This window comes from Eretmochelys imbricata, chromosome 10 (assembly GCF_965152235.1).
Source record: "Eretmochelys imbricata isolate rEreImb1 chromosome 10, rEreImb1.hap1, whole genome shotgun sequence".
Taxonomy (NCBI): Eukaryota; Metazoa; Chordata; order Testudines; family Cheloniidae; genus Eretmochelys; species Eretmochelys imbricata.
The window spans coordinates 64637926-64663799 of NC_135581.1; the positions used below are offsets into that span (position 1 = coordinate 64637926).

At 41.4% G+C, this 25874-nt stretch overlaps 2 protein-coding genes and 1 long non-coding RNA gene across 4 annotated transcripts in view; 2 read left to right on the forward strand and 1 right to left on the reverse strand.

The window, feature by feature from the left end:
* The window catches only part of SLC12A1 (solute carrier family 12 member 1), a 62287-nt gene extending 57392 nt beyond the window's left edge, over window positions 1-4895 (forward strand). For both annotated transcript variants that reach the window (XM_077827960.1, XM_077827961.1), the window contains exons 25-26: window positions 2008-2075; window positions 4760-4895. In XM_077827960.1, the coding sequence (XP_077684086.1) occupies window positions 2008-2075; window positions 4760-4895 (204 nt within the window). The remainder of the gene's footprint in view (window positions 1-2007; window positions 2076-4759) is intronic.
* On the reverse strand, window positions 1262-11286 carry LOC144270962 (uncharacterized). The gene is made up of 4 exons (XR_013347286.1): window positions 11222-11286; window positions 8257-8383; window positions 3825-3897; window positions 1262-1577 (listed from the first exon to the last, which is right to left on the reverse strand). It is a non-coding gene; the product is annotated as an uncharacterized LOC144270962 (long non-coding RNA).
* On the forward strand, window positions 10557-24324 carry DUT (deoxyuridine triphosphatase). Its single transcript, XM_077827962.1, has 7 exons — window positions 10557-10699; window positions 11505-11637; window positions 12679-12770; window positions 15174-15218; window positions 21999-22073; window positions 22952-23022; window positions 23763-24324. The coding sequence occupies exons 1-7, from the start codon at window positions 10657-10659 to the stop codon at window positions 23817-23819; spliced, it is 516 nt and encodes a 171-aa protein (XP_077684088.1). The 5' UTR covers window positions 10557-10656; the 3' UTR covers window positions 23820-24324.
* The last annotated feature ends 1550 nt before the right edge of the window (window positions 24325-25874 follow it).

Below are 25874 nucleotides of genomic sequence, written 5' to 3' on the forward strand. Positions count from 1 at the left end.
CCTGTATGGATGTCCCAACTTAAAACCTATTAGGGGTTAGGCACCAATTGACATTAGTCTTCCCTGTTCTTTTCTTCTCTATTATGTGTGTTGTGTTTTGGAAGCCTCTGGAAACTCAGTCTGACCTTGGTAATAATCCTGGTTGAACCTCAATATAGCATTCATGAATGCAAGTGGTTATAGTACATAAAATACATGAAACAACTATAATATCTTTACTCCATGTATATTACAATCAGTCCTCTAGAAAATTTTAGTAAAATGAATAACCTCTGCTAGGTTGCAAGCTGGCTTATTTATTTACATAATAATTTTTCACACAATGCACAGTCAACCCGTGGAACGCCTTGTCAGAGGATGTTGTGAAGGCCAAGACTATAACAGCATTCAAAAAAGAACTAGATAAGTTCATTGAGAATAGGTCCATCAATGTCTGTTTGCCAGGATGGGCAGTGATGGTGTCCCTAGCCTCTGTTTGCAAGAAGCTGGGAACAGGCGACAAGGAATGGATCTGTTCTGTTCATTCCCTCTGGGGCGCTTGGCGTTGACTACTGTCAGAAGACAGGATACTGGGCTAGATGGACCTTTGGTCTGACCCAGTATGGCCGTTCTTATTTTTATACCCATTGAGATGGCACCTTGGCACCTGACAAATTAAATGCAGTAACATATTAAACTGCCAACTGCAGACAGCAGTTTCCCCAAACAGCCATAATAAGTAATCTACTACCATAATCCACAGTCAAAGAAATATATGACAGCCATAATCCATAGTCAAATATTTGACCAAAAAAAACCCATGGCTTCTCAAGCTCTGGTATATCACCACTGTGACGTACAAGGGTACAATGCAGACTAATGAGCACCTGTGTTACCCCTGCCCTGCTACCCTGGATGCCTTGCTGAAGGAGTTCCCAGCTGGGCTGCTCACAAACAGCCTGCCAGCATGCAAGCCACACCCTTAGTGTCTGTATGCAACTGCAGCCTGTCATCCACACTTGGGTTACACTCTGGCTCTCACCAGCCTTGGTTATACTGCAGGGTGACTCCAACACACCCTCAGTCTTAGATTTCCCCCCAGAAATGTATGTTCTGTATTGCCCAGCCGCTTCCTGGAGAATACAAGTTATATTAAATCTGTTATTTCTTTAATAGAAATAATATGCACACAACTTGCCACCCCAATGGAGTTCCCCAGACACTTCAATTTAAACACGATGGATTAGATAAAACAACAAAACAAGTTTATTACCTACAAAGAAATACATTTTAAGTGAACACAAGTAATGAGGCATAAAAGTCAGAAATGGTTACAAGAAAAATAAAGATAAAACACTACTGGTGCCTAATTTAACAAACTATGTTAAATTCAAAGCAAAATTTTCTCACCACATGCTTTCAGCAGTTGTACTGCCAAATGTCTTAGGCCAGGATCCCTTCTCCCAGCGTCCAACAAAGGCTTCCTCTGTTGCTTCAGGTGCAGTGAATGTTATGCGCAGGGAGTGAGAGAGGTATTCCTTGGGGCATTTGTCCCTCCTTTTTATCGTTTCAGTCCCCTTCTTGAAAAACATTTCCAGCTGGGTAATAGCAGACAAAAACTCTATGTGGAAGGATGTTCCCTGCTTTTTCCTCACCTGATTGAACTTCCTGTTTCCCTTCCTGCTTGATGACTCTGTTTACTGCTTAAATGCAAATTAAGGAGAGCACACATTCCTTTGTTTAAGATAGACCTGTTTGCCAACTTCAGTTTGAAACATGTGTTAATAATACCATACAGTGGAATCTTATAATTTCACATGTAATGTTGCCACACTTATTTTATCAGGATGATACTGATCAGCAAATGATGAGTTTTTGAAAGATACCTTACAAGGCATACTTTGTACAAAGATTATTACAATAGTATGTAGGGTGTGAATACAGGGGTACATTCTGTCTCAACCACACAGAGTAATTTCCACATCCAGGAAACTGTATTGTCTAATGGAATCTAATTTTTCCCACCAGAGTTACCGTCAGGTCCGTTTGAATGAACTCTTACAGGCATACTCTAGGGCTGCTAATCTCATTGTCCTGTAAGTTGCACAATTTTAACTCAGAAAATAAATAAGTTAACCTGCATACAGGTATTTTTTTGGATATGAACAACAGAAAGATGTATGTTAATCCACTCAGAGCGAAATTCACTTCTGTCCAGAGGTCCAGCACAAGGGCTACGTATCATTTAAGTCCCTTTTGAGGCCTTTTGTGGGACTTAAGCAGCGCACAAGCCTCATGCTGGTTCTCCAGACGAAGCTGAAGCTCACTCTTAGTTAACAAAAAGAAAAAGGAGTACTTGTGGCACCTTAGAGACTAACCAATTTATTTGAGCATGAGCTTTCGTGAGCTACAGCTCACTCACGAAAGCTCATGCTCAAATAAATTGGTTAGTCTCTAAGGTGCCACAAGTACTCCTTTTCTTTTTGCAAAGACAGACTAACACGGCTGTTACTCTGAAACCTGTCTTAGTTAACAGTTCTTTGTATCTTAAAATTAGGTTTTACTCTGAAAAAGAATTATAGGAAAATGGCGCCTTCCTGCCCAACAAATTTACTCTCTGCATATTCAGAGTTGTATCTGCTTCTATCATGGCAAAAATAGTTCTTCTTACTATTGTTAACATTGCAAAGTCAACTGATATCAGAAAGAGAAAGAGAGAGAATTCTTCTTTTGGTTTATGTATCATAACCAGAATTGTTAGTTAGGTTCAGATTGCAGGACCAATCTGTTTTTCTCAGGGAAAGCCCAGTGAGGACAATAGAATTTACTCCTGAGGGCATTCTGCACCAAAAAATTAAAAATTCTGCACACAATATTTTAAAATTCTGTAAAATTCTGCAAAATTTATTTGCCAAATAAATATGTAGGCTCCAGTACGGCACTGGGGAGCGCAGGCCACTGGCTGCACACAGGTGGGAGATCACTGTGCAGCTGCCCCCACCCCAGACACAGATTGTGAGCCTGCACCCAACCCTGACACAGAGCAAGGACTGGGCCTGCCCCAGAAACACCCCTCCTCCGTGCCAGGTGCACAAGGTGTGGGCAGGCAGGCTCAGCAAGGCAGGATCCAAGTGTGGAGGGATCCAGGTGTGGGTTGAGAGGATTCTGTGTGGGGCAATATGGGTGCGGGCGGCTCACTGGGGGATCTGGGTGTACATGGGGCCTCTTGGGAGCTTCTGGGTGCAATGGTAATGGGACTCTGCAGGGAGGTCCAGGTGAAGGTGGTTGGGACTCAAGGGGGTGGTCTGGATGTGAGAGGGGGATAGAACTTGGCAGGGGGGGTCTAGGTGTGGAGGGCACAGGGGAGGGGTCCAGATGCTGGGGGAGTGGGTCTCAGTGGGGTAGGGATCCAGGTGCGGCTGATTGGGGCCTCAGTAGGGTGGGGATCTGGGTGCGGGTGGCTCGTCTGGGTGGTCCAGGTGCAGTGGGGCTCATCGTGGGGGCTTCTGATTGCGGGGGGGGTGAGGATCAGCGGGAGGGTCTGGATATGAGGGATTCTGGATGCACAGGGCTTGGGTGGATGGGGGAGCAGCTCCCTGTACAGCGATCCTTCCCCCTGCAGCTGAGGAGTGATGGGTGCAGGAAGCAGGAGTGGGAGGAGAGTTTGCAGAGCTTCCTGCAGCTGGGGGAGAAATCTGGGGGTGGGCCTGACCCAGCCCTGGATGCTGTGCAGGGGAAGAGGAAGTCCCATCCTCCCCTGCCCAGCCAGGACTAGCAGCTGAGCTCAGTGCAGGGTAGGGAGCCAGGTCTTCCCCAGTCCCACTCCCTGCACCACAGTGATTTACCTCTCTGTCGCTCTTGTGGCTTCCCCTTTCTTCACCGTCAGAAGGTCACTTGTCTGCAGGGAAGCAAAGAAATCTGCAGGGGACATAAATTCTGAGCATGAGCAGTGGTGCAGAATTCCCCCAGAATAGGAATTGCACAGGTTTTACTCAGGGTATAATTTGGATTGAAGAGTCTTTAGGTGAGGATCTAAGAATCAGAAATATGTGCTTTTAGGGTCGAGGTTGATGACTGCAGGAATGGCAATTAGAAAAAATGCTTACTTGTGAACTTGACAAATAGAATAACCGATACACATGGAACGATGAAACTATTCTTAAGAGAACCATTTTTTAGAGCAGAACCACACTTTAAGTGCTTGAATAAACTTCAGTTACTGTTGTGTTTTGATAAGCCTCTCAGTCTCTGCTACTAACACAATCTCCTGGAGGCAGAAACTGCATTTGCAGTATATATGGAAAATTACTCTATACTGTACAACCCAGATCTCTCAGGAATAACCTGTCCTAAAATAATTTAGAGCAGATCTTGATTGATACAAAGCAGATGGAATGTATGACTTATCAGCTTTATATTTTCTCTCCTCTGATTCTCATCAAGCTAGACATATAACTAATTTGTGATTTCTATGACCCCAATTCTGCAAACATTTAACTTTATATGCTTAACTTTACTATCATGAGCAGCCCCATTGATTTCATTGGGATTACTCACATTAATAAATCTAAATACATATGTAAGTGATGCAGGATCAGGGCCTAAGAGAAACCCCATATATTATAAGATTAACTTTTTGAATGTTCATGCTTAGGTTGTGTGATTGTTTTAAATAGATTGGTTATAGTTTTCTACTCAAGATAGTATGTATTGAAAAGCATATTATCAGGTTTACCCTATATTTATAACATTAATGTTATTCCTCTTTTTACTTCAACAGGAGCTTGCCAGTGGCAAAAAAAGGAGTAGTGTCTGATCACCTGTATATGGCTTGGTTAGAAATTCTCTCAAAGAACCTGCCTCCAATCTTACTGGTCAGGGGCAACCACAAAAATGTACTAACTTTTTACTCCTAGTAAAATATAAATACCTAGAATACAGTATGTTTGATTTCAACACAGGTATTTTTAAAGACAAAGCCATACTAAAGAGACACTATTGTGTAGTTTAGACCTAGAATTTTACCTACTGATGGAGAATGTCCTCCAAATCATAAATATCCTGTTTTAAAAAAACAACTATGTGCCACCCAAAATTTAAAAAGCTACAATTTATATAGAATCTAAAATACTTTGGGCTTTGCTACTGAAGAGCCAATTAACAGAAGGGGCAGAAATTATTTAAACAAACACTACTTTCAGAACTGTGCTGACATCACTGCTGATAGCTATACATGAAGGAGAATGACAATAAAATCGACCCATATTGAAAATATCTCTCAAGTTTCACTGCATTTGACTAAAAACGATAATTTAATGTAATACAGATATATACCTTAAAATAGCCCGTTTAAGTTGTGTTTCCCAATTATATAATTTCTTAAATTACTGACTATATAAAAATTTACTATGTCCAAACACATATGCTGTCTCTTTGAATGTATGCATCTATCTTAGACACCTACCAGATATATTTGCCAGTTACTCATAAGGCATTATTTGCAAACAGTTTCAAACCAACTAGCTGACAAACAGAAAAGTTAGATTTATGGAAAATTACTTTCTAAATGATAATAGCTGATCATGAATTTTCAAACTATTGTATGGAACTAATTAAATGTATAATTGCAATAATCACATATGGTTATGAAATAGATTTCAAAGTGAAGCTAATGAAATACTAAAATAACATTCTGTTAAGATTTGTTATGAACATTGTGGTTTTCCCAAATGTACAATCTCATATGATTTAGAGGATCACATTTTACACTGATTTGGTAAATTGCAAAACAACTTGTAATAAAATAAACATAACATTTACTCTTTAGTTGAATGTCTTAATTTTCCTGGTCAAAATAGATTATTCCTTTAATTGCTGGGCTTTCTAAAGAACATCTGTTAAACATTTTAACTTGAAATAAATAATTGAAGTCCACTTAACTATCTGTGTGCAATGTTTTTTCTGTAGTATATTCTGGAATATTACAGTACTATATTATCATTAAAATAGGCTATTTTATTTCCATTAGAGAATATATGTATAATTAATATTTAAACTACAAATTACTAAAAGATATAATTAAACAAATTACCCCAAACCCCTTTTCATACATCCTTGCACTGTGTCTTGTCACTGTAAAGAAAAAGTGCTATCTGCACTGCCCTACACTCAAACACTTAGCCTACTCTACTGACAGAATACCACACTGGTGAAATTTAACAATCACTTCCCACTTTAAAGCAGCGCACGAGTATGGGCATACTGAGGCATCACTCAAAGAGGGTAGAGTTAAGGTTACATGGACATACGCTTTAGCTCTGTAGTTCCTCATTTTCTAAAATCTGAATTTTCTGAACTTGACATTCTGAAGGGGCACAAGCTACTGCTGGGCAACCTTAACTCTGCATTAATGAAGGTATTGCCATTTAATTTCCTTGTTTTTTTAACAGAAAGGGAAATGTTTGTTGGTAGGAGTTAGCGCTCATTTATGCATTTGTAATTTTCGCCTGAGTTTGCAGCTGATATGCTACTGTGGTTAGGTAATAATCAAAAGGCCTACCTTTCATATAGTGCTTTTCATCAGTAGATCTCAAAGAACGTTACAGATGGGAAACAGAGGCATAGCACGTTGCCCAAGGTCACTCAGCAGCCCAGTGGCAGAGCTAGGAATAGTTCCAGGCCAGTGGTCTTTGCCCTTGGCCACATGGTTACTATGTGATTCCTAAGTGTTCCTCCCTGCTACTGTACATTTTGTTATAGTGAACTGGGGATAATGGACATACTTTGAAATGTTTACAATGTGCATCTGTTAACAGGGCCGGAGAGAGAAATTTCATCCATGGTCTATGTCTCAGCTTCATAACATGTTGGTTATAGTAACATTAAGCATGTGAGAAGGCTGATATATCTCTCTCCTTCTTTACCCGCTACCCCACCATTCCCTGCAAATGTAGCACCCCCCCGGCCAACATTTTCAACTCGCCTTCCCTTTCCCATTAAGCCATTAGTGGGCACTGTAGTAGCCATTAACATCTAAAATGTTGCTCCTTGCTGTTTCCTACCTTCTGCTGCTGTGTACACATCACAGCAAGCAGCTTGCTGGAGGGCTACACACACATTACCTTGATTATGTAGCCTGAGTGGCACCCTGAGCTGGACCCCTCACTCCCACTACTCAACCACAGCTGCAACTCCTGCCCCTGCTTCAGCCAGGCTTCCTCACCCATGCCCCAGTCTCTCCCAGTTCACCCCTTTTAAACCAAGCCCCTTCCTCCCCGACATTCTGGCCAGTCCTGCCCCCTCACTCCCTGGAGTGTTTGTACTTTAACTATTCATTTTCTGGACTGCAGATGTTTAAATTTGCATTACCTTCAGCCCTCCCCCAGATCCCACATGGAGAGAGGCTCAGATACCCCAGGAGGTGCCAGGTCCCCCAGATTACAGAACACACAAGGGGCAGGGAGAAGAGATCTGTGTACTCAAAAGCATGCCTCTCTCATGAACAGAAGTTGGTCCAATGAAAGCTATTACCTCATCCATCTTGTCTCTATAGTAACTTTGGCTAATTACAAATGACAATTGAAAAGATCACATGCAAGTATGCAAGCATTTTACTCATCGGAGAATTATGCACCAAAAAGTAAAAATTCTGAGCACAATACTTTAAAAATTTGCAAAATTCTGCACATTTTATTTGTCAAAATAATACAATATAATCATACCAGTTTCAATTATTTTGGTAATTTATTTCAAAATACCTGTCAGCAGGTATGTCTGTAGCAATACAGACAACAAAAAAAGATTCAGGAAATGTTTTTTGACAAATAGGTTCCATACTTGGCATATTAATACAGAACTCTGAGTAATAATTCATTTAAACTACAACACAGAAACGTATTTCCTGCAACCCACAGAAGCACTGCAAAAGCTTGGGGGAGTCAGGGCTAATGGAGGAGCTGAGGGAGAGGGAAGTAATTGCTAGGAAGGAACTTGGGAGTGAACCTAGAGGATTGGTGGGTGTGAGTGGGAGTGTATCCTCATTCAGCCACCCCTCCTCCCTCATCCCCATGTATCCCTGCACTCCCACTCAGCCACCCCCTCCCATCCCCATGTCCCTTCACCCCCACTCAGTCACCCCTCCTCTTGTTCCTGTGTCCCTGCACTCCCATTCAGCCCCTACCACACTCTGTCCCCCCGACTAGCCCTTATGAACCCATCTATGTGACCCATGAGCAGCCCCTTCGGCCCGCCCCGCCCCCATATCCCATGCCTCCTCACCTGACCCCGGAGGCAGGTAGTGAGGAACACAGCTTCTCCAGGACTGGCTGCCTTCTGTTCTTGCACCACAGTGGCCCATGGTGGGCAAACGGCATAACTGCAGCACCTCTCTGCCAGAATGTATTTTCTACAGAGAAAAAAAAAAATCAGTGAGGGACATGAATTCTGCACGTGTGCAGTGGCACAGAATTCCCCCAGGAGTACCATTTCCTCTTTTCCCTCATGGTATGAAAGGGAGGACTGATATATTCCCATTCTGGAAAATGCCTAATTAGACAAAGATTTAGTTTAGTTTCTTTCTATTTATTTGATAATTTGAGAGTCCATGAGCTGGAAAGAGTATGCACACAACTACAACATTCATTCGCTCTACTTTCTGTATTTACCTCTTTTCTTACATTCTTTTCACTTTCACATGATTTTAAGATTTCACATGAATCATAGGATTTGAAAGGACTGCAAGGTCATCTTGTCTAACTCCCTGCCGAGATGCAGGATTTGTTGTGTCTAAATCATTCAAGACAGATGCCAGCCTTCTTTTGAAAACCTCCACACCCTTCCTAGGCAGTCTGTTCCATTGTCCTACTGTTCTTACAGTTAGGAAGTTTTTCCTGCTATCTTCGCAAAAAGAAAAGGAGTACTTGTGGCACCTTACAGACTAACCAATTTATTTGAGCATAAGCTTTCGTGAGCTCACGAAAGCTTATGCTCAGATAAATTGGTTAGTCTGTAAGGTGCCACAAGTACTCCTTTTCTTTTTGCGAATACAGACTAACACGGCTGTTACTCGGAATCCTGCTATCTTTTTATCTCTTTTTGGTGACTCCTTGGTGAAGAAGAATTCAAAATGGGGGACAGATTATTTATAAAATAGTCCATTGCTGTGTTAATTAGAAGGTATTATACAAGTCTGTCTATGAAAGCAATCAATTGGGGTCAGCTACAGAAAACCCCAGACTGCTTATCTTTATATAGATTTAATTTGCTTTTTTCCCAGTAAACATACCTTTGTAAAAAAATTAATATAAATCTAAAGTAGTGTATTTTAACATTTTCTGTGTAGTGGGCTATAATATCCACCACTCCTCCTCATGCAAAAACAGTGCACCAATTGTGAAACAAAGTATCTAATACCAGTAACAAACAAACCTCAAATCAAGCAATATACAGAAATCTATTTTCCATGACTGGGTTAAAGCGAATAGCAATGGTTCTGCCACCCATGGCTGCATTTTAAAAAATGCAACACTCAGTCCCATTTATATCCTCTGATCTTTACTGAAATATCTTTAATCAAATCCATAAATGGAAACTTTGTTAGAAGACTCAATTTTTAGATCAAAGCTCTGACTCTGTGCACAACAGAATGAATGTGTAAAAGCGGGTGTGCAGTTTTGTCTGAGTAAATTTGATCTAGGGGAATATTATGTATGAATATAAGGAGGTATTATTTTACAGAGCATGGTGAAAAAAGTGCAATGAACATCCAAATGTGGTGGTGGAATCAAACAATATTATATTTAAGCAGAAACTAAATGACTAGGTTAAAGGGGTAGTGGAAGTATATGATCCTCCTCATGAAAATCAAGGAGTTTTTCACTAATCATATTTTTCCTTGCAGACTGGATTTGGAGGTTCTTATGGGTGTGAGGGTTTTTTGCCTTCATCTGACAGAGTGTTTTGTTTTACCTTTCAAATGTTCCCAGAATTATGTAAACTAGAAGTGACAGCGTTATCAGGAAGGACTTCTAGCCAGATTCTGGTTTACTACTGTATAATGAATTGAGGAGATGATCTTGTGGTTAAGGTGCTGCACTAGGTTTCATGCCAGAACGGTGTAATTCCTGACAGTACCATAGATATCTCCTCACTTAATGTCTCTATCTCAGCTCCCAGTCTCTGAAATGGAGACACCTGCCTACCACACAGTGAAGTACCAGAAGCCCATACAATGAATTATTCTCGGTGAGTTTCAGCCCAGACACTAGAGATATTGTTTTGATCCCCGTGGAAAGTACCACGGGATCTTTGCTGATCCCTGACATTAGCTCTACATCTCAACTGAGACCCTGTACCTCACAGATGTCCTGTGCAGGGCCGGGAGCTGCTTACCGAAGAAGCCGGCCCCGCTACCTGCAGCACCCTGAGTTTTCCTGGGCGGCTCCCACCTCCCTCCAGCTCATGAGCGGAGACCACAGCCGAGGTGATGCCTGAGGGACAGGTATAAAGCGGGCAGTGCGGAAGGCGCGGCGCGGGTCTGGCCCTCGATGGACACAGGGTCTTCGCTGCACTGGCTGGGGATTACCAGGGGCGGCTGCGTGCGCCAAGCGAGGCCTACAGCCCGGCCTTCGCTGCTGTTGAGCAGCTAGTTCCCCCCTCCCGCGAGCTGCAGCAGGCGCCATGCTGGCCAAGCGCCTCCTCGGGCAGCTCCTCCGCAGACACAGTAAGGGGAGGGGAGCGAGGGGCTGCGGCGATAGTAACCCTGTGCAACGTGGCCCTGGCGCCGCAGCACAATCCGGGGAGCGGCAGTGCGGCATGGGGTGGGGAAGCGAGTTGCAGCGGGGGTTGCAGGGCTCCGATGCTGCCAGGCCCGGGGAGTTGCAGGGTTCCAGTGCTGCAGGCTCTGAGGGGCGGGGTAGAGGTTTTGCACGGCGGGGGGGAATGGCAGGGCGGCGGGGGGGAATGGCAGGACTCCCATACTGCAGGGACGGAGGGGCTGGTAGGTTGCACAGCTTCGGGGCTGCAGGGTGGTGGGAAGATGCCAGGGCTCCGGTGCTGCAGGGCCTGGTGGTGGTGGGTTTGTTTGTTTTGGGGTACGGGGGAGGAGATGGCAAGTTGCACCGCTCCGAGGTTGTAGGGGGGCGGGAGGATAGCAGAGCTCCGGTGCTGCGGGACGCGCGACTGGCGGGATGTCCCTGAGGGGCTTCCGGCCTGGCCAGAGCCCAGGAGCGAAGTGACGGGGTACCTGACCGGGAGCCCAGCAGCAATACCGACAGCCGGCGGCCAGCTCGGCCCCAGAGTGCTCGCCCCCTGGGTAGGGGCGGGGCTCGGGGGCTCAGGAGGTGGGGTCGGGAGAGCCCATTCTGTCCTTGCGGGGGGGAGGGCCCGACTCCGCCTCATGGGCCGGGCCGGGGCGTGGTAACGGTTCGACTGGTGCGGGCGGGAAACGCCAGCTCCGCCCCTTCGCTCAGCTCTGTCCCCTGCTCTCTCTCTCTCGCCCGCTCTCCCCATGCCGTGCTCCGGAGCAGACCCCGCCGTGTCCCGCAGCAAGAGGCTCAAGGCCTCTGAGCCTGATCTGCGGCTCCGCTTCGCCAAGCTCTCCGAGAACGCGTCCACCCCGTCCCGGGGCTCGGCCCGCGCAGCTGGCTACGACCTATACAGGTGAGGGGCGGCCCGCTCCGTGCACTGCCCGAGAGCCCGCCGCTCTCGGCCAGTGCAGCCGGGGGGAGATCAGCCCTCTTAGCCCCCCGAGCTAGGGCTCAGCAGCCTCGAGGGCGCGCCCGGTGAGCGGAGCAGCTTCTCCTGGGTAGAGGGTGAGTGGCTACCATGCGCCCTGCGGAGCCCGCCATCGTCTCCCGCTTCCCCTGTGGCTGGCCCGCAGAGCCCCTGCTCAGCGGCGCTGGGGTCTGCGGCCCTCTCCGTTGTAGGGCTCGTTGGCCTCGGAGCGTGGCGCGCGACAGCAGCCGGGTGAGCGAACCCCGCGCTGCTCTCTGTGTAGACCCGCTAGCTGCAGCGACAGGGAAACGAGCCCCTCACACCACAATAATTGTCTCTGCAGGGTTTTGCACTTTAGAGTGGCCTTACTCTAATCACTTCTGCATCCCCCTCCACTTTGCCCCCTCTCATTTCCCCTTTCCACTCTCCTCCAGTGCACGCAGCGTGCAGCAGCTGGCATCTGCCTCTTTGGCCAGGTCACACTCCATTTTGAATCCTTTCATTGGCTTCCTAGGGGCTTCCTTGTGCCCTATCCCTTTGCTCACCTAGCCATTCCTTTGTCTCCAGCATACTAGCTTTTGTACCTTTTTCCACATTGCTTACTCCATTTGGAAAGGACTTCCTAATGCATATAGAGCCTTCCCTTTCCTCCTCCAAGGCCTTGAACATCAATTCTTTCTCAAGACCTACAGGTTCTAGCCTGTACCAGCAGATGAGGTCTCTGTAATTACTGTTATCAGCCTTTTGCTAGTCATGCAGTTGGATCAGCACAAACAATTTATTAGGCCCCACCAAGTCTGAATATCTGCATAGAATTTTGTAGATTTGTAGGTGGCTCTTACGCAGACACTGGGATAGTTCTTACCCCTCAAGCCCTGTCTTTACTATGTGTAATTATAGGTTCGTGTATTTAATCATTCTGTTACCAACAAGAAAGTACCCAAAACATTAAGTAAGTGTTGACATATATTTGCTTGCTTTATTTAGTGCCTATAACTATGTGATTCCTGCTATGGAAAAGGCTATAGTGAAAACTGACATTCAGATCTCCCTCCCTTCTGGATGTTATGGCAGAGTAGGTAAGTTAGACTGTAGAAAAGCGTCATTGAAACGGGTTCACTTGCCCCAGTGGCTTGCCTTGAAGCTTTGTCAACATGCAAAAATGGCACCATTTAACCCAGTCTGTTTCTATATTGGTTTAGTTAAATGGTTGCCATTCCTTTGCAAGGATGCTCTTAAGCCAGTTTGAGTGGCTGCACAGGAGGGTTGTACCCATTAAAGTAAAATCTTTGGAGAAGTGAATGTGCTTCAGTGGTGTAATTCCTCTTTATAGACTGCACCTTACTGGACTCCTTTTTAATTTCAGCCTATTGATTGTGATGAAATTTAAATTATCTTGAACCTGGTACTCTAGGTAACATGCTATTACCACATCTTTTGGTGAAAATATTTGAAGATTTGATGGATGACTCATAATAAACTATGTAAAACACTTTGCTAATAAAAATGTGCATAACTTGTTTGAAGTATTATAGAACCTACATTTATGAAATTTTTTGGATTTTTTTAAGTGTATAGTGATGTGTAGTAGCTGTAGGTCAAAGCAGCTGATCTGGTTAAAATAATATTTTAAGTTCTCTTAAGAATATTGGGGGGGGGGGGGGAACTTATCAAAGTACAGTACAACTTAATTAGCACACCCTAGTGCAGGGGTCTCAAAGTCCTGGCCCGCGGGCCATCTGCAGCCTGAGAACCTCCCCACTGCAGGCTGTGGAGGAGAGATGCATGCAGACATGCTGCCGGTGCCACCCCCGCAGCTCCCATTGGCTGGGGGAGAGGGACAAAGATAGCATCATTAGTTGCTGGGCAGAGTCAGCCATGGAGGCAGCATCATTTTTTCCCCCCACAATGAATATAAACAAGTCAAAATACCAAACAGAACTATCTGATGCACACCTGGCTGCAATCCTGAAGGTTTCAACTGCTCAGTCACTGAGGCCAAACATCAATAAACTGACAGAACTGAAACGTTGCCAGGTGTCCGGCAAACACTAAAGACTCTGGCAGGCGACAAACTGTATAAAGTTGTATGACACTTATTATTTCTAAGAAATTCAAAATAAAAAATACAGTATAAATATTTTCTTTTCTGAACACCATCTTCAGTGACATTATTGGCCCGATAGGAGGATTTGAGGACTGGCACTGGCCCCAAGGTAAATTGAGTTTGAGACCACTGCCCTAGTGGAAATAACTTAGATTGCTGTTGGCCAGCTTATGAAAACTTAATTGGTATTTTAGTCAAGTTCCTATTGAAACATGGTCACTTTCAGAACTAAATGCGAAGCTCCCTGATTTGGATTCCCCACCAAGTTCTAGACATAGAAAACTCATATAAACTAATCAAGCCATTTCTTTCACAGGCTGGGAGGAAAAAGATGTATCTGTTTTTAAATACTTGAGGTGCTTTGATACTACATTGCTGAGGGTTATAAGTACTTCAGTAATGATTGTCTTATCACAAAAACAACTTCTACAATTGGCACTAGTGTCCTCTTCTTGGTAACCTCAAGAAAGGTCAAGGATAAAATGGCTGTAGTCTCAAGTATGTTCTTTAGTGGTGGTTCCTCCAGGTAAGAATTGAGGTACTTCCTTAGGCTTGTGCTACTACTACTCATTCTTTATAATTATTATGTGCACTTAGATTTACAAGTGGTAAAGGGGGAAGCCTGTCCTGGGTTCTAAATGTAGTGTGTTCAAATACTCAATGAAATGAAAGAGGATCAGCAATGAATCCCAAATTAAGAAAATGACAGTGTTTCCAACACTGTTTACTACTAAATCCTCCAAAAAGGGAGATTGTACATTTCTCTCATCTTCAGCCAATTTAAAATTTTTGGAAATAGGTAAAGCTGGTAAGGTAACATTTAATCCCCAAAGTAAAGCAGCTTGAAGTAAAGCCTTAGCAACAATTACCTTGCATTAGCAACTGTCATTTAAAATCTGTTAATGGGTTGCAGGCTATGCCAGAATTGCAGTTTTAAGTGAGCTAGGTGTATTATTGTTTTGTGTAACTAGAGTGTATTCCACTATACCTGACTTCTTTATGATGATTACTATGGAACAGGTGTTTCAACGATAATGTGAAGAAGGGCCGAAGCGTCATATAAATGGCCATAGTCTGAACAACCTTTTTTAGTGGTGTTTCAAAGTAAAACAATGCATTTTCAGCTACTCTAATCATACACCCAATTCACTTAGTCTGCAATCTTATTATAGTCTGCAACTGTTGATATTGTCACCTACTGCGGTCATGTAATGACACTTGCTGTACATTTTGTAGGATTACATGTAGGTTTTGGAAGGAGCTAGGTCAGTGTTTTTGGTGGTGGGACTTACTGATTTTGAGCAACTTATCATACATAGACCTCATGCTAAAATTCATTTTCAGAAGGTTTCTTAAACTTCTTTTCATTTTCTAGCCCCACGTTCTGGATTAGCTGCAAAACACTTCATAGATGTTGGTGGTAAGATGTTTATGTTCTTTTCACAGTCTCTGTAAATCTTTATTCTATGTCTCAAAGTGAAATTTAGATACTAAAACTATAAAGTGACAACTACAGCTTCATTACTTTTAAGGACTTCAGTAAAATAAATGACAGGTTTCAGAGTAACAGCCGTGTTAGTCTGTATTCGCAAAAAGAAAAGGAGTACTTGTGGCACCTTAGAGACTAACCAATTTATTTGAGCATGAGCTTTCGTGAGCTACAGCTCACTTCATCACGGTATACATCTGATGAAGTGAGCTGTAGCTCACGAAAGCTCATGCTCAAATAAATTGGTTAGTCTCTAAGGTGCCACAAGTACTCCTTTTCTTTTAGTAAAATAAATGGAAACTGTGATTTAAGATTTTCAATCATATACTCATCCCAGGATCTAAGTTCCCAAACTATTTTGGACTGAATCTTGCTTATGGTTTTCATTTTCTTAACGTTCTTTCAGATTGATTTGGACTGGTAAGAAGAAAGTTTAGGTCACATTTTTGGGCTCTAGTAAAGCCGTAATTCTTTTCTAATCTGCATATTAATTTTTTTTCAGATACAGAAAATAGTAACCAAATGATATTCTCTCTGAAGTAATGCTTGATGTAGCCAGTGCTTAATGGGCCAAATGCCTGTCTAACAAACATTCATCAACCAAATGATGATGATGATCGAACTAAGTACAACATATGTTCGTCTGTATCTCCTGAAGTTTAGATAAAGCATTGGGACCAAATTCAGCTCTGGCATGAACTCATTTACATTAGGGTTGAATTTAGACCTTTTCATAATCTCTTGTGGTTCTGGGGTTTACTGTAAACTGTAAGTACTAGGGATGATTTTTTTTCCTTGTTCTTGTATTTTTCTGTCTTGTTCAGTAAGATTCAAATTTGCTGCTTTGCACTCTCCGCTAACTACCGACTTGTTTTTCTGTTAGATTTGAATTCCTTATTAGTTTTAATCCAAGACGACAAAAACAATTGTTTCATTCTTTCCTACCTATTTATTTTTCTGCCCTGAACTTTAACACAAAGCTATAAACATCATCCCAGAATTTCAGACTTAATTGTGAATGTTCTTGCTTCTGTTAGTCATCCTTTTACTGCTATGTCCTCTTATTATGCCTTGGAAATAGTCTTAAACATGTTATTTAGCTGCTATTTAGTAATAATTATAACAACCAAAATGTTATAGTAACTCAAGAGTAACTCATTTTTACAGCCAGTTTCCTCCATTTGACTATTCATCTTTTTCCTTGCCCATTTTCACCCTTACAAAAAGTTTAATATTTAAAGGTTGTTGGCATATAAGTTTAAATGGATATAAGAAATCATTATTTGAGTATCAACAGTATAAGCAAAGGAAAATTTTATTTTTATTTCCATATCTAGTTCTTCACAGTCAGAAAATGGCTAATTAAGATGAAGACTTAGCTTTGACATACTATGGTTTTACATCTTATTAATCAAAACTAGGTGGGAAATAATGAGATAAGGAATCCCAGAGGCAAATTTGGAAGATAAGGTTAACTTTATACTTTGTTCTAGAAAAAATGGTTTGGAAAAAGAACGGTAACTTAAATTTTAGACTCCACTCATTATTCAACCTTTGTATAGATCTAGTGAAATCAGAGTGGCTTTGAATAATAGTGAGGATATGTGATACTTTCCTCTGAATATATCTCAGTTGTAATTACAGATACCTGGCAGACAAGCTCCCTTATAGCAGTAGGTAGGATAAGTAGGTTATAGGGAAAATAAGTAGGTTATAGGGAAGCTTCAGCTGTACCACCTTCCCATCAACCATGCTCTTCATCACACTCAATACAAGTCATTATATATGAAGATCCAGATCCTTGGTGCAGCTGAGCTGCAGCCAGCACAGGACCCATGGAGGTGGGGAAAGATGGATCTAAGCCATTTGTTTCCCTCCCCTGATACTGGAGCCAAAGCTGAAACCACTCCCAGTATAACTTAGAACAGCTTACGGGCCCTGTAAACCAGCTGAGGATCACTGGAACATATTAAGGTCTGGCTCTACCCCTGATATATTCACTATGCCAGCCTATTGTCATAGGGAATTTTCCTTCTGGGGAATCCTCTATGGACCTCAGGACAACTCTCTTCTCTTTATGCCTGCCTGATGGAACAAAAGAAACAGGGACAAGATGTGACCCAAATATTTTCCTGTAGTAGTGTATTGTAGAATAATATATATTTGCATCTAAGGTTCTGAAAATAATTGTGATCATGTAATCAAACTATCAGTGCATATACACAGGGTAAAAGCGGGGGTAGAGTAACTTTGGTATTTTCTGAATTGAGTGCTTAACCGTGTAATCTTTTATGTTTAACTTTTGTGTTCAGCATTTCGAAAAAAGTGACATCATAAATGAAAATAATCATTACAGTTGGTAGGGTGCCTCTTATGAAAAATCAGACATTGATGTTTTCTTTGGAACTCAGTGTCTTGTATAAGCACACTTGACATAGCAGAGAAATGTTTTATTTCAATACAAATGTATTGTCAGAGGTCCTAGGCTGTAAATAAGGGGCTGGGGAAAAAACTGAGCATGCAGGATTCTGTTCAGAATCCACATCTGGTAGGCGTGGATGGTTTTCCAACAAGTGACATGCCAGAATCTCGACAGAGTAAGGGCTTTTGCGTGAAGTCAGTATTTCACTCTGCCAGTTCCAATGCATGATTTTTCCAGTAATGACTTAGATGCTTTCCACCCAAAGTAGATCATGCAGAAAAGTCTCCTAGTGTTCAAGAGAGTGTATAACTGTTTTAGCTAGATGTTTTTGAATAATAGAATCCCAAAAGGTCTGTTACGTTAACCTTAAGCAGACCAAGCTTCTGCCCTGCTACCTCCTGTTAATCCATAGTAATTACTTAAATTGAGTGCCTCTTCCTATAGAGACAGAGGATGTTTTAGGCTCCTGCCCCAAGTACCTTTACATTTTGTGATACAGACAATGTAGTTTGAACACCAAATGGAGGTCAGTCTCTGGTGCACTTTTTAAAAAAACAAACCTATCTATTGGAATACTCTTTAAATTCTTTCCTTACCAACCCTTTTTCTATTTGGCAAACTCCTACCCTACTGTGTTTCTAATGGAGCTTGAAATTAGCATGGCTTTGGCAGCGTTTCTGCCACTTCATTCTGCACAGCACTAGGTTAGTGGCAGTGGCTGCAGCATATTCCAAAATCATTTTGTTTATCACATCTTAGCTTTAGGTTCCCAGGGCAGAAGTCATCTTTCTCTATTCCATCCTGAAAAGGAGAACTTTTCACACACACTACATAGAGCCAGGAATCAAACTCAGGCTATTCAAAAAGAGATTCTATCAGGCTACAGAATCATTATAACCTCTGTCTAGTTCATAATTGCACCCTAAGAGGTGCTGTTAAATCATTAAACTAGTTCTATCTAGTGTAATGATAATTTCAGTTGCTTATTCTTTTACTACTAGGGCTGGTTTTGACAGATTTCTGTGGCTGAACTCCCTCTCTTAACTTGGCTTTTATCAGATGTAGCTTTTAACTCATGGGGAGGATATTTTTCTCTTCCCCACCTGCAGAAGGCAAGAGAGGGACTGAATAGCGAAGTTAACTGATCTATTTATTTTAAAAAAAAAATCAGGAAATCCCCCTCTAGTAGGAGTTTGAAGAGAGCTCTGACTGTTCAGGGAGTAAAACCTCCAAACTCACACGACCCGGGGGATTGGTGTGATGGTGTCCCCAGAGAGGGTGGATCTCCTACCCGTTTCCTCTGTCAGCATGATTTCATATACTGACACTGGCTGAATCCCCTGGTGCTGCTTGAAGGGACCTAATGGCAGTTAATTCTGTTGCAAGCAGTCTACTTCTGTGTAGAAATCACATAAGAATACACAGACTGTGCCATGGAGAGTGGCTGGTTCAATGCTTGAATCTAACAATCTATCTAACAATCCTGCGGAGAAGTTTCTAGTTGTCTGAGAGAGGGGAGCAAATGATGCTGATAGGCAGCACTTCTGTGTAACCCGGGAATTCTGGCTGTATAGGTGGATATGATAATGTGGGTCTTGCTGTTAAGGCTTAATGAATCAGTAAATGGGGTGAATTATGACTGAGTCAAATGGTGCATAACACCTTTTATGAAAGGCAAGTCTAGTCATCTTCAGGAAGGGTTTCTACTAGTTTACCTACACAGAAGGTGAGGTATTTAGCAAGCTTGCTGACTGAATTTGGTGTTTTTGGAACATCTCTTCAAGGCGGGATTTAGTCCTTAAAATATATGCATTTAACTCCCATGGACTTCAGCTGGAGTTGCACATGCACATTGGAGTATAGAACTTGGCCCTAAGATGTCTGAGAACAAGATACCTGTTTTTAAATTTGGGTACTAGGGAGCCAGGTGTTGTGTGTGTTAAATGTTAACTCAGCAAGAAACAGCACTTAGACACTATTTTGTCTGTTATGTGTGCTGTTTGTTTCAGGGAAGTGGTGAAATGGAGATGGCACATCAATGCCAAATCTCCATGGCAACATTTGAGGGGGTGATCACAAAAAGCAGGAGCCTGTTCTTTAAGGAAAATATTTGGATGGCAACTTTGACATGCTGAAAGTGTTTGCTGTAGTGACTAAGCTACAGTACTAGTCTGAGACTGGGTTACTGAAGCAGCATTATGAAGCTTTCCTACTTCCAAAGGCCCAGCCAGTAAAAGGTAAAGGAAAGACTTCAAGCCAGATCCTCCTCAACTAGCGTAAATCAGCATAACTCCACTGCTCCCCTCAACAAAAAATGGAGTCTGGCACTAAATAAAACAACAAGAATTTATAATAACTCTAAATTTAAAACTTAACCTGCAGTAAAGTAACTGTAAAAAGTAAAATGATGACTCTGGCATTTCACTTTAGAAACAGTTAAAGGGGCATCTTAACTCAATGGGGCTATGTCAGTTTACATTAGCTGGGGACCTGCCCCTTAACTATTGTGGCTTTGTTCCACCATCCCTGTTAGGAGGCTATGGGGAAAGAGGTCTAGCTGATGGTCCCAGCCATCTTATTTAATGCAGTGGCACTGATTTCCTCCCTACTCATTATTCCTGAGTTTAATTAATTTATGTTTATGAGCACTAAGACATATTGATGACCCTCTCAACTTCTCTTTGTAAAGCAAAAGGTGAATGTCACTAAATATAATTTTATTTTTAGTTTATTGTAGATTCCTAAATAGCCAATTAATCTCATTTTCACTTTTTTTTTCCACTTTGACCCAATTTCTGTTAAAGGCTGGTGGTATTTATTTTAGAACAAACAGATTCACAATTAAGACTTTTTTTAAAAAAAAAAAAACCTCTGGTTTTGTCTATATAACTAGACTCTTAAAATAACATGAACTTCACCACAGAGTTAATTAGTCTCCAGTATGCACAATACAGAAGAGTACTACTTTTTATTACTAGAATAGGAATGAGGATCATGTATGCAGAGCTGTATGAATTGTCTGTTGCTGACAGATTAAGAAGGTAAACTAGCAGCAAGTAGTCTGCTCTAGAGTGACCTAAACCAGCATTGCAAGCATGGCTCTGACATTACATGGGAAGGGAATTTATTTAAGTGTGTGGGAGTTAATGCTTTAATTAGAATATCTGAAATTGCCAGAATTCTTCTCTTCTACGGATCTCCGACACAAACTTTAACCAAAGAGCGGTACTAAATTTAGATTTTTGTACTTGTATATCTAAGCAGGCTGTCTAAAAGTCCATTGTACTTAAAACTTTAGAGGATGACTGAGCTTTTAAAAATACTAGGACTGTAAAGTCGAACCACTAGAGAGTATTTTGTGTATTACTTTTGGAAGTAAAACTAGCTCTGATTATGTTAAATTAGCAAGCTTCATTCTCAGTCTTTGTAATAAGTAGCAATATCTAGTTCACATGCTGGGACAGAAAAAAAAAATGTACCTCTAGCTGAATAGAAACACTTTGACAATAAATGTCTTAAAAATGTAGTAGTCTCTGGCTCAGTGTGGCAGTGCCTAACTAATTTAGGAGCGTAAATCCCATTGGCAGTTGGTGGGATTTAGGCTCTTAAATCAGTTATGTACTACTACGTTGAGTGCAGCAACACCTAAATACCTTTAAATATCTGGGCCTTAATGATTTTTAGTAAGTATTTAAAAGCTTATTTGTGTGCACTGTATGTTCTCTCTCAGCCCTCCTACCACATTGCTTCCATTCAGAAAATGCTCCGCATTAGCTGAAGCTCTATTTAAAGAAGAACTTCAGTAAGGCTAAGAATATAAGATAGCCAATTATATTTTTAACTTCATATATGGCAGCCAGGCTATGTTTCTCATCAACAGTGTCCATTTTAAATCCAGAAGAAATCTATTGTTCTAGACAACCAATTTGATGTAGTCCCTTTCTCAGCTAAATTTGTTCAATCTTTTGTATGGGATAGACAAAAGAAACCATCATATCACTTAACAGTGGTATTAAATGCTTGTTGAAATATGCATGTTAAATTTTAGAAATAACGTTCTAAAAAAATGCAGTGGGGTCTTTTTAGTTCATAATCATTGCAAATTAGACTTGCATTTGGATATTCCAGTATTTTAATATCCAATCTCTTAAGGGGATGGATGGATACACTTAATGTGCTGAAATGTATCTACAAATCTAACTTACTATTTCATGAATATCTTTCTTCCTTGATATTAACATCTCTCCAGAAATTGTAGATACAGTTTTTAATTACTCCCTTTATTACAGCTGGGGTCATTGATGAAGATTACAGAGGAAATGTTGGTGTTGTACTTTTTAATTTCGGCAAGGAAGATTTTGAAGGTAAGCATTAGATTGGAGAAAAATCTGTATTTGAGATTGCAGTCAGCAACCTAAACTTGATATTTGCGTATTCCCTAAGGAATACTTCGCCCAAGTTTAAGAACATATGCCTCCCTCTTCAACCAGTAAACACGTGGAAAATCAAGTAAGTCCTCATCCGTGCCGTGCAACAGGCAACCATGAAGTCTTATGTTCCCAGTATAACAGGTGGCATGGAAAGACTTGTAGCTCCAGGACTGAGCGACCAGCTCTGCCCAGTGGCAATTTTTTCATCTGGAAAATTTCCCTGTGGTTCACCAGAAGAGGAGTCCCAATCTGATGGATCCAACTGAGCCAATAGTTGGGAATGATGAAGACCTCCTCTGGAGTCTACGGGAATTAGTGTGTGGGGAAAGGGATGGCTTACCATCAGCTATGCTACCTTCTCCTCTCCCTCCCCACAAACACAAAAGATGCCCATCCCTCCAATGCTTTACTATTCTACTTCCCCTGTGCTCATCAGAATATATTTTGAGTCTGGGGACTGTTGTTATCTAGCTAGAGATATTCAAAGAAAAGGGAGGAAACCAGGGTTGCATTTCAAAAAGGGAGCACTTAAATCATCGTGTGCAAAAAGTTAATAAATATTTTTCTGGAAAACTTCTCTGAAGTTATTAAACTAAATTTAGCAATTAGTGGGAAGTTGAGTGAGTTTTAGTCTTGCTTAAGTGCAAATTTCTAGGTATAACCTGAACTCAAATTGCTACAGATGCCTACATAATTTAAATTTCAAAATTTACTGCTAATGCCATAATGTTTTATGGAGTCTTAAATATGAAGATTGAAGTTGTATTGGGCTTGTTACTTTTTTAAAAAATAACATATTAACTTCTCTTAAGTTAAAAAAGGGGACAGAATTGCCCAGCTGATCTGTGAACGCATCTTCTATCCTGAGCTGGAGGAAGTTCAAGTAAGTTACTGGAATGAAACACTTGCATTCGTCTGAGTGTACAGGAAGAGCTGTATTTAATCTGTCAAAATTCAGAGAACAATTGGGCTTTTCAAAAAGTTATTTACTTCTGTTGCTGCCTGTAAGAACATGTAAATTATTACTGTTTGAATTAAAAAGGAAAATGTCTGCAGTTTAACACTTAATTGTAAGTCCTTACAAGCCTGTTGGGGACGCAGGGGATGTGAAGAGTTGAAAAATCAGTGATTCTTAAATATAAGAATTACAAACAAACTTCGGTGTTTACTTGAAATCTGGAATAATTTCAATTTGTAGGCATGTCTGCTTAGAGTTCTATAATTTATGACAACCCATGCAATTTGCCCATGTCAGTGCAAGAGAAGGAATGGGGTGATAATCCCACTCTGAATTTAAAGAAAAAATGAAGAAAAGATGGATGCAGTTTTCCTGGAAATGAGCAATTTACCGTTTTAAACTATTGAAAACATGGCAGACTGACATATATTTTGAACATGTAAGATATTGTAAAAATATATTTTAACATGTGTTCTGTTGACTCCTGAACTTAATTTTAGTTTAAAAACTTGAAGCTTATTTATGCTTGTGCAGTAAAGATCTTCTCCATAAAAGAAAATGTACTGATTTTTCTGTGGGGAAGATGAAGAACATGCAAGAAACAAATGAGTATATATACACAAGCATGAGTCTTTAAAAAGCTAACCTTATTAATCTCTTTTCAGGTTCTGGATGACACTGAACGTGGTACAGGTGGCTTCGGTTCCACCGGCCAGAAATGAAGAGAGATGTTCGATGTTATAAATTCTTACTGTATTTGGATTTTATTGATTAAAAGGTTCTTTTTGTAAACAGTCTTTAAAGAATAGTTTCAAAAGGGGAGTTGGGATTTTAGGATCTGTGAAAGTAAGGGACTCATAACTCAAGCATTGTACAAGCGTCTACAAATCTCTGCCTTCTTGTCCACTTCCAAACTGATAGCAAGTGACGTTGAACAGCATGCTGGCTTGCAGTACAGAGAAATCTGCACAAGAGATTTGACAAAGTATTTTTTGTTAACTCCTAGGATTCTGAACCAGTGTTTCTATTGATATGGAAGTTTAACGGTACTAATTACACCTCCTTTGTGCCAGCTAGATTTTCTGACATCTTCAGATAAGTGTGTGAAGCTATCTTGCAGCAGATTAAGAAAAACATAACTCATTTTTTGGAAACTAACAATTTAGCTTATGCCCTGATACTGCATGGCGTAGATTGCTTAATACAAAACTTGTCAATGAATCAGTACTTCTGCGGTCATGTCATTCTGTCTTTCTGGTAAAAATGTGACCACCTCAAACTACAATTAAGCGTCTTTTCAATGTCTCAACACAAGTCTTTCATGTAAATAAGCCTGAGAGACTTCAGTATAATGTTCAAAAGATAGTTATGTTGGAGAAATATGATCCTCAAATGTTGTAAAGATGACCTGTAAATACAATCCTTCACCTATAGGTGGCTTTGGTACATGCAAAGAACAGACATGTCATGTCAGCAAAAATAGTTCATACAGGGTGATGTGTGAATAAATACTTCACAGAAAGGGGACTCTGAATAATTACTGGAATGGTCCATCCAGAGTAGTCTTTTAGGTAAGTCATTACACCAATTAGCAGAATGTTTGAGTATATCCCAAACCTGATTTCTTAAAGTGCAGGAAATCTATAACTTAACTGATCTATCAACATACAGGTGAAGGAACATGCACTATAAAAGGGGTAAGGAGGAAGGAATGTGAAGTAGTCTTTTCTGTAAAATGGCTAGAAGAGTTGTGGGGAAGTCTTTATTTAAAAAAAAAAACAAAAAAAAACCCACCACCCCCTTACCCAGGAAGAATTGATTAATTTTCCTACAATCGCCTGTATTATATGGCACATCAATAATAAGAAAAAAGTTTGTGAATGTTGCAGATCTGTGGAAACTTTCATTTAAGGATGTCTGTACTTTACAACTTCCCATTGCTGACAAAGGTAAGGGATATATAGGCCTACAGGATTATGATGAGTGTATGCACACTCCACAGGGCAGGTCTACACTAGAATTATTACAGCAGTGCCGCTGTAGCGCTGCTAATGCACACGCTGTCGATTGCAGACAGCAGAGCGCTCTTCCGAATTACTCCACATCCCCGAGCAATGGTAGCTATGTCAGCGGGGGAGCATCTCCTGCTGACATAGTGCAGGTCATACCTATGCTTACGTCAGTGTAACTTACGTCCCTCAGGGCCATGGCTTTTTCCACACCCCCCAAGCAACTTAAGATATATCCAAGTAAGCACTAATGCAGACTTCCTGTCTCAAGCTTTATGGCCTGAGTGCTTTTAGTCCTTTCCCCTCTTCTAGGCCTAAATCATATAATGCTGAAGATCCCGACTCTTACTCAATATCATATTGGCATTGTTATCCATGCCAGTTTCTCAGTATTTTAATGCCACTCATCTCTTGCATCTTGTAGTTGTCCTAGTGTCTGTTGGAATTTGGAACCTAAATACCAAGTGACCAGATTTCTTTGGTTGGCTAGGATAGAGAACTTTTCCGCTCATGTACATCTAGCTGTAGTGACTGCTTTTTCTTTCTGAAACATGCTTAAGGTATTTGATCATGAAGGCCTTACAGAAGTTGGCTCACCATGAAACAGCCCATTTCCTGTCTGAGACAGTTTGATGAGGGCATGTCTCAGTGACCAACTTTTGAATCCATCTTTAAGTGCTAGTCCTGCTCTTTACAACGGTTAGAAAGCCAGGTCCAAGACAGCTCAGTTATCTTGCCCTTTGTGACCTGCCAAAGCAGCTGCACTTG